At 41.9% G+C, this 9,756-nt stretch overlaps 1 protein-coding gene across 1 annotated transcript; it reads left to right on the forward strand.

Annotated features, from left to right (window-relative positions):
• Nucleotides 1-2,679: 2,679 nt before the first annotated feature.
• LOC311488802 (dual specificity protein phosphatase 19-like) lies at nucleotides 2,680-9,394 on the forward strand (the record flags this gene model as incomplete). The annotated part of the gene is made up of 4 exons (XM_084545650.1): nucleotides 2,680-2,902; nucleotides 4,218-4,264; nucleotides 5,803-5,955; nucleotides 8,798-9,394. The coding sequence occupies 4 exons, from the start codon at nucleotides 2,680-2,682 to the stop codon at nucleotides 9,002-9,004; spliced, it is 630 nt and encodes a 209-aa protein (XP_084401776.1). The 3' UTR covers nucleotides 9,005-9,394.
• Between the last annotated feature and the right edge of the window lie 362 nt (nucleotides 9,395-9,756).

Raw genomic sequence — 9,756 nt, forward strand, 5'->3', positions numbered from 1 at the left:
AAAGATAGGCACAAAAACATGTGTTGAGGGAACGAAAAGGTTGAATTTCAGCTGTGGGGGAAAAAAAACGTGTCTCTTCTGTATGTGGTAATATTCTTGGAAACTACCAGAATCTTTTCCAGCATAAATAAGACTCCAGCTGTCTGCACACACACATGCACGCATGTTTTTTCAAGGGACCGTGATTATTGATCTTCTACAGCGTCTTATATTAAAGCTAAAAATGTGAGTTCTGTCCCGAACGTGGTGTTCGAGGGAAGGGACCGGGCTGAGAGCTTAAAAATATTAATGTAGCTGAGCCAGAGATATAATCTTCACACATTGTTCTTTCAACTCTAAACCTGCTGCCTACATTACCCACAATGCAACTCCACCACCGACAATTTGATCTTCTCTGGAGAAAATAAAGGCTTTGTACTAAATGTATGCACTCACATGACCCAGCGGCTGGTGACACACTGCAGTGGACTTCCCCTTTGACGCCGTGTATACCAAATGGTCTAATCAGATCTTAGTCTATTTGATTTTAAGTTTCATGCAGAGAGAAGAATATGTGGAGAAGTTATGGTGCCCCTCAGAATCTTCTACAATTGTGCATAAAAAACACAAGTCATTCAAAAGAATGGTGAAAGAAGAATCTTTAGGAACGGCCAAGTCAAAGTCCTGACCTTAATCTGATGTTGTGGAAGGACCTGAAGCAAGCAGTTCATGTGAGGAAACCCACTAACATCTCAGAACTGAAACGGTTCTGTTCTGAGCAATGGGCTAAAATTCCTCCAAGCTGCTGTAGGTGGCAGATCAGCAGTTACCGGAAACGTTTAGTTGCTATTATTGTTGAACAAGGAGGACACAGCTAGACTCAACTAATAAATAAATGCAATAAAGTACAATATTTCTGTTTCATTTGATTGATTAGGTCTCTTTGTCTACTTTCAGGATGTTTTGAGTTATTTCTGTGCAGAAATGTAGAAAATTCTGAAGGTTGCAAAGTCGTCTACCTGCAGCGCTGCAAAGTTTTCTTCATTGCCTTCACTTAAACTGTATTAATGTTGGTTTTGAATGCATTTAGGACACAAACATTGTTTTAATATGTAGCTATATAATTAATGCAGGGACATAGTGACAGAATGAGCTACTGACTTGTCTGACTTGTCTGATTTGTAATCAAACCAGTCTGCTCGGTTCAGATAAATGTAACACAAAGACACGCATGAACGAATGAGAAGTTTTTACTGAATAATTTGTTTAGTATATTCATAATATGTGTGAAACAACTAAGCTAAATGTACCAATCTATTTATCTCAACAGATTCTTTTTTCTTTGTCGTGTGGTCATTTTTACAGATGCAGTTTTAAAAAGTATGCTTCACAAAATCAAAGAGGTGGCTCCCTCTAGTGGACCCTTTAGAAACAACATCCAAGCAGTTCAATCATGTTTTAGCAGTTTTCTTTGGCAAATATTAAGATTTCTTTATTGATATTATAGCATTGTTAAAAGTTTATTTGTTAAAGGAAGGTAGCTTACAACAACACTGACTTGTGTGTGTCTTATGGGTTTATATTAGTTGTGTACATGGCAGATCTGTCATTGTCACGGAGCACAGGTGAAACACAGACAGGCAGCAGGTTTCACGTTACACAGCAGCTGGTCACCTCCAGCAGAGCTAGTCCAGTTTAACTTACAGACTTATAGCTGTAAGGCTGGATTTGTTCTGGACCTGGTCTAGCGTGGAGCAGGTTCATTCAGCAGTAGACACCTGCAGCAGTCTGGACATTTACTGGAAGAGATAATGATATGAGGAAAAGTGTGCTTGTTTTTTTTTTGTTTGCGTGCTATCTGAACTGGATCCCCGATCTTCTCTGGTTTCTGGTGTTTAAACCGGACTATCTGCCATCAGTGGAACTAGAAGCCATTCAGAGCTGAGCCGGACTAAAGCTGAACATCTAAAGAAACAGGTACTATGTTGTGTGCATCTAATTTGGACCTATAGAGCTATTAATGTGCTGATCTGTAGTTAGACATTAATCATGTAATCACTTAAACTGCCTCATAATGCAACTTTACAGCCTGGAGACTATTTTGCACTGTATTCCAGTTATATTATGTATATATATTATATAAAACAAAACAGGACCCAGAACAGAGCCTTGTGGAACACCACCACATAACTGATGTGCAGAAGAGGAAGCAGGGTTTTCTAAAGTCAGATAGGAAGGAAGGTAACTACTTCTAGGGCTGATCCAGAGAAACTGCCCGGGTCTGTTAATTAGAATCAGTCTGGAACCAAGCAGTGACATTTCTGGGGCGTGAGAATCAAAATGCTATAAAATAAACTGCAAACAAAAATCAAAAGTTAAGCTAACTGGTCAGAAAGCATCAGAGACCCCGCCGTGGTGGGGATGTATAAGGGTTCATCGACTAATCGCGCAGAGCTTTATCAGCAGGATTATAAACCTGATGGGGACCCAGCAAAGAAATCAAGATCTGCGTAACATGAAACCTTTCAAAGGACCCGATTAAAGGCTTCTTGACCACTTACATGTGATCCAGATCCATTTACTTTTAAGAGGCTTCTAATTATCGGTGCTCCTCAACTTTAAAAGACTAGGAGATTACTTTCATCCGTACATTTATAAAATATCTTTGACTTTTAATTTATCTTCAGGCCTGATACGATCATGCAGTCCTTAACGGAGGAGATCCAGAGTTTCTCTCGGACGCGACTGAGGAAGCAGTGCACCCGTGTGACGTCGCTGAGCGGCCGTCGCATCATTGAGACCTGGAAGGGTTCAACGATCACCGTGGTGGAGGACCCCGTCCCCCCGGAGAAGATACTGGGATATGTCCCTGACACTTCCTGGGACCTGCAGGTTGGCGCCGTCAAGCCTTACCTGCTGCTGGGTGAGTAACTCGAGACCAATATGACCGACATCTGACTTCAGCTTCTCTGTGAAAGGGACCCAAACTTTGGTCTGAATCTTTTATTTCACAAAAATCTTGTTTTTTTTTTTTTTTTTCAGAGGAAATTTAACCATTTGGGAAACCAGGAAATTTAACTGACCCAGTCTGTTTGATTTTTTTTTATAAAAAGCCTAAATTATATCAACTAATTCTGTGTTACACATTTTTATCCAACTTCTTATTAGCTAATTACTATATACTGGACCACATTTATATCAAATTATATGATATAGAAACATTTGAGACGGGTATAGTTTAACATAGAGGACAATCGAATCCTAATTCCAGGTAATTCTCCACATGATACCGTATTCTGCTCCTCGCTGTCTTGTATTATGTTCAGTTTTTCCTAGAACTGTCTTCGAAGGATCTAAATCAGTGGATCTAGGCAACCCTAACCCTAACCCTTAAGTTTTGGACCAAGGTCATTTTATCTGAATGCCATTTGATTACTATATTTCCAACAAAAAAATGATTTTAGAGGATCTTCTCCAAAGCCTACCAAAGTGGGTTGGATATAATCTTCAAGATTTAGGCATTTGAGATGTTTAGACTTTTTTTTTCATTCTCACAATACCATCGGTGTGGCATTGGATTGTACAACAAAGTCTAAACATCCAGCCAGAGTCACAAAGTCCTATTTTCAGCCGCAAGAAGAACAAAGAGTCCTGGAGAAGATAGTTTGAACCCCACAGAGTCTTGACATCAGTCTGAAACACATGAAGAGACAGAAGTGAATCCACAAATCAACAATGGCAAATTTTCAGCCGGGGAGTTGGATGAACTAATTGCATCATCCATGATTTTACTTTTACTTCCCAACACGTCTGCATAATACTTGCCGTGTTTCACATGCTCCTGATTCCTCTTAGAGAAGTACAATAAAATCAGCAGAGTCTCCCCTCACCAGCTGACGGATCCACCTCCTCCTCCCCCCGCGCTGACCCGGACGTCACCTTCAATCCGCCATCGCAGATAACGGCCCGAGCTCAGGCCTCCCTGTTGAGAGCAGCGGGTAACATGAGCCCAGGTCGTGGGGGAGGACGGGGGGAGGGAGGTAGGGAGACGTGACCCGTCAGGGCTTCTAGTTGGACCACGGCTGACACTGTGACCTGCAGTGGCTGCTGTAGGTGCACACAGAGGCTTGTTGGTTCAGCACCCTGGACAGATCCTGTCTTGTGTCAGTTTGAAGACGAATCTTGAAGTAAAAACCTAATCAGCTCATTGTATGTGTGTTGTTTGTTTGTGTGTGCAGGTTCTCAAGATGCTGCACATGATTTTGGCACTCTGAGAAAACACAAGGTGAGCCTCTTTTCTGCAAAATCACAGAGCAGCTCAGTTTAGCTGCTTCATGCACAAGCTTCATTTATATATTTAACTTTTTAACAGATGTGCAGATGAACAGATTAACAACAGGAAAAGCAATGCAACAGATAATTCATGCAGAGCGTCAGCCCTCGTTAGACATTTGTTTAAATTAGTGTGGATAGTTATCTATTAATAGGTGAGCCTTGCACCTATTTTAACTACTGTAGTAATCTATACCATGGCAAAAAGAGAGACATCAGTCCATCTTGACAACTTTTAGACATGGTGATGAGCCAGTCTAGAACATTTCCAGAAAGTTTTGTGATGAAAATGTCTCTGATGAGGACGGACCAACTAAATTAGTACTAAATTACCCAAAACAAGCCGAGCTTAAAGCTAGATTTATGCGTCTGCGTGGGATCTATGCACAAACTTTGAGCATTTATACTTGAGCACAGGTGAGATGGCCTTATTCCATCATTCTTAATCGGCGGAGACCCTTCTTTGCCACTATGTTGAGTGTCTCTGTGCACTTTGGATCCAAATAACGGTGACTGGAACTGAGCGGCTCACGTTGGAGCTAATAAATGTTGAACTACTTTTCCTGAAAACACAACAACAGAGAAACGAGAGAAGTCGTCCGAGTAGATGGTTTCTAGGAGGCAGAAGGAGGGCGTGTAGTTTCAGTTCTGTGGAGGTGAATGTCAGTGCAGCCTCGGTTGAATTTTCAGCCCATTAACCTCAGTCGTCCTTGCTGCTGCTTTAAGAGGGAAAAATGCCTTTAATCCCCCTTAGCCACTCGTTGTTGTGTGTGTTGCCAAATGATTATGTATCACAATCTGAATTTCTACAGTGAACAAAATATACTAGAAGGTAATGCTGAACTTGGTGTGTCACACAAATTAAGAATTTATGCATGTGTCATCATCCTTATTCTGGTTTTGAAGCCAGACCAGCATTCCTTAGATGATCTAATTCTCCTTGCTTTTCTCGTTTAGCCAAAATTGTAGTCATGAATTTGTGCATGAACAAACAATTGGAAACATAAAGAGGCAACGTAATGAAGCTTAAGTGCCGCTGTGAATCATTATGAATGGAGAGGGTTATGCATATAAGAACTCTGCCAGTACGACAGGAAATGGCCTGGTAAGCGGTTATAAGACATGTCGGCCCACTTGAACAGTGATGTGCTTCGTGCAGGTGCGGGGAAAATTAGGTGGGGAGCACTGCCCCCTGTTGCCCTATCATGGCATTGACATCGGGCTAGGATGCAGGATACCGAGCTATGCCTTACCTACGACATAGATTGTGGGATAAATTAAAACGTTATCTTATCTGATTAAATTAGGATTTTATCTGTGTCCTACTCGTCACCAGATGTTTGCTGTGCTGCAGTTTTTGTTGTTTTTCTGAGTGAAAGAAAACTACGAACGGACTACTAGAAAAACAACTTGGAAATCTGAAAACCTGTACGGATTAACATAGCTGTAGCATCAGACGTGTCAGACGAGTTTCTCTTCCTGCGTCCTCAGGTGTCTCACATCCTGAACGTGGCCTTCGGGGTGGAGAACGTGTTTCCGGACCTGTTCATTTACAAGACGGTCAGTATTCTGGATCATCCCGACGCTGATCTGCTGATCCACATCCAGGACTGCTGCGACTTCATCCAGCAGGCTCGCAGTGAGGTAACACACTCCTCTCACCGCCACAGACCTTAGTCGTCAATTTATCACTTGACTTACGAACCAGCGAAATTTCAAAGCTGGTGACGTGGAAACAGACTGCAGTTTTACTTTTACTCGACATCAAATGAACAGGGAGAGAATTTCAACTAACAACCAAAAAGTCAAGTTGAAATTCAATTGCACACGTACTGCTTCTGTAAATTCAATCTACTTCCTGTCCTGGGTATTCCTTTGAGAAAAAAAACGAGACACCGACAAGTCTCTGATAATGTCACTAACAAAAACCCAGTAGAAAGTAATGAAATCTATATTCTTGACCTGAATACATATGCTGAGAACAGACAGCTCATGTGCTACATACTGTGAGCTGCAGATATGTATAGCCTGTATAAAAACATGCGGCACCTCAGCACCATCAGTAGCATTTAATAGTACTCCACAGCGTGTTGTTAGATGGGATAGTGTAGCAGCTAAAGGTCTAATAACTTTATCAAATAGTTGATGTGCAGCCTCCTTCTCTCTGTTACCACAGGACGTTTAGTGAAGTTGTTAACTGACTGCTGTCCAGAGGATTTGGACCGTTCCTCTGCTAGCGTTATCCTTTTCAGATGCATTGCAGTAGTTGTCACGTAATCGGCGACTGGTCGACGTGACGCTTAAATTAAATCATCAAAAACACTGACAGCTGAGACCGAACGGACGGATCAAGTCAAGGCAGAAGAGGCGAACCTTGCCGGGAAAGGTTGTAAGGGTCTCCGACTGAGGAAAGAGTTGACCTGTGACACATGTTCCAATATCCTTGCTTCCTCTTCCTCTTTCTCTCCCCCCCAGTGTTAAATAATAGATGCTTAGTTTTGTTCATGTTTTATTAAACTGCGCACAGATCAGATCTCAGTGTCATACAAGCTTTTAGCAGCGAAGCCTGCGTCTCACCTTAACACGACACCGCACACACACGGTCATTAGGCAGCCATTAGGGGTGTACGTTTACAGGAAGTGTGTGTGTGTGTGTGTGCGTGTGTGTGTGTTCATTATGATATGTTTCGGTGTGTGTATGTATATAAGAGGTAATTCCAGCCCTGATAATCAAACTGATGCTTTTACTTTGAAACGCAGGGTCAGATTACCCTGGCAGGCCATCTGGCTGGTAATGACGGTCAGATATTGCTGCTGTCATGACAACGAGAAGAACAACAAAAACAACAACAACAGCGTCGTGTGGCTGAGATCATGACTCTAAGTGATGAATTTGACTTTTGTTTCTTGGAAATTTTCCAGAACATTTCCTTCAGCGTCCAGGCGTGCAAATCTTACTCACGTTTTAAATCTTTTTCTGAAATTTTCTGACTTTTAGGATCAAAATCTGAAGGTTTATGAAAGACAAAGCACCCAAGTGTTGTCCTCAGTATTTTAAAAATGCACTTTTAAAAACTTTTTTCACATTTATACACAAATTCCTGTTTCAGCTTCCACAACCTGTGCACACATTGTCGAGTTTTGGTTTGTTTTAAAGGGGAACTACTGTTTTTTTACAACCTGGACCTTATTTCTAGCATAAAATACGGTTGTTTACTCACCCATATAAGTTTCAGGGACCTACAGACCCTGGATGATGTCATCTGACCCGGACTATGACTATATGTATATACGTTGATCTAATTATTTCCTAAACGAGTGGAAATGACACAAAAGTTATATGGGTGAGTAAATGAACAATTGTGGGGAACCAGATCTGAAAACTGAGTTAAAGGGGAACTACTGTTTTTTACAACCTGGACCTTATTTGTAGCATAAAATATGGTCGTTTACTCACCCATATAACTTTTGTATCATTTCCACTCACAATTAGATCAGCGTATATCCATATAGTCATAGTCCAGTTCAGATGACATCATCCAGGGTCTGTAGGTCGCTGAAAGTTATATGGGTGAGTAAACTACCGTATTTTGTGCAACAAATAAGTTCCAGGTTGTAAAAAACAGTAGTTCCCCTTTAACTCAGTTTTCAGATCTGGTTCCCCCCAAATGTTCAAATCTTCAATTCTTATTGTATATTTTTGTTGAATAGAAGAGCCTGTCTATCCAAACAGAAAACTGTAACACAGCTCTTGTTTTCTCTCCTAAAGAGTTAAATCAGGTTTGGTTTCTGCTGTCCTTGCAGGGAACGACTTGTGATGTCAACCTTTCATGTGATGGAAATTACAGGCTGTAATGGAGACGCTAATTTGGATCTAAAGACACCCAACAAACAAGTTGCCTATTCACTAATGAGCTTGTTGTGGTCCTGACACTCCAACCAGACACTCTTCTCTGTTGGCGTTTAGCGCCGCCTTGTGTTCAGAGAGCGCCACTGCGATTTATGTTTGTATCTGATTCTTATATCCATTTAAAAACCCACTTACATGAGAAAACTTACATATGCAGATGTAAAACAAAGATGTCCACATGATCTAAATTCTGTTTCTTGAGGCTTTTATTGCAAAACAGAGGTCAAAGTGACATATTTACTCAGTTTTATTCAGTTCTTCCATTGATGCACCTCATTTTGGAGAAAAATTTCTACTTTTCATTGCACTAAACTTAATTTCACAGATTTATTTACAAGTTGCCTTACAGGTCAAGACTTTAAGGGGGAAAAACGTTTGACCATATGATGTATTGTGTGTACGGTGAAAGGACTGCCAAAGAAACGCCAAAGCCAAAACAATTTTGCACACGGCTTGCTGACTTGATGCTCCACATGTGATCAAAACATGAAAATGAACTCGTTAGGTCTTCTGCCCCCAGGTGGCCAAAATTCAACGCATGCAACTTTAATATTAAGACGTGTTTTCTACCACTAGAAAGGCGTGGTGCTGGTCCACTGCAACGCCGGCGTGTCCCGCGCGCCGGCCGTGGTCACCGGCTACCTGATGTCATGCGACGGCCTGCCCTTCGACGACGCCCTCTCGCTGGTCAAAGCGGCTCGGCCCGCCTCCTCGCCCAACCCCGGCTTCCTGGATCAGCTGAGGAGCTACAAAACGCAGACGATGAACGGATCCAAACACTGAGGAGGAAATAAAACAATTTGACAACAAATGCATTTGATTTTAGTGAAAACTGAAAATAATATTAGCTCAAGACGAGAATGTGCTGAGCTGTGAAGAAGGATGTGCTCGTCCAGGTTTCCAGCTTATTTTCAGTCTCCCTTCTAGTTGTTCAAGCTTTTAGAGCAAAATGACACCATTTCAGTTGTGTGATATTATTATTATTATGTCTTCTTTGTGTTTGGCTGCTGTCAGTCTCAACTCTGTGTTCAGATTCGTATCTCATCACTTTGTAGGAACGCTGAGGATCCACGAATGTTGTTTCTATACACGAGAATGAATAAAGAACATCAGTGTGACACCATCTCTAACAGATAGAACTGGTTTACTTAGCTTCAACAAATCAACAATGAACAGTAGAGTCTGTTTATGCAGTGATTGCCACGCACTCAAACACACACTCAAACACACACACACACACACATCCTCCTGCATAAAAAGGGTAAGAGACCTCCATACTCCAGACAGAGAGACAGAGAGCTGCTCAGAGCAGCATGTGCATGGAAGCAGGAGGAAGATGTCTCTCCAACAGGTAAAGACATACACAGAGTCCTCCTCTTACTCCTCTGGATACTGCTGACGATGGGCTCCTTCTGCTCGGGTCCGGGAAGGAAGATGGCCGTGGTGACGGTTACGCCACGTGAGGACTCGCCGGTCCGTGCGGTGACAGGTCAGATGGTCATGCTCTGCTCCTCTGTGCTCATCTCAGATCTCTC

Source organism: Chelon labrosus (genome assembly GCF_963514085.1).
Source record: "Chelon labrosus genome assembly, chromosome: 5".
Taxonomy (NCBI): domain Eukaryota; kingdom Metazoa; phylum Chordata; class Actinopteri; order Mugiliformes; family Mugilidae; genus Chelon; species Chelon labrosus.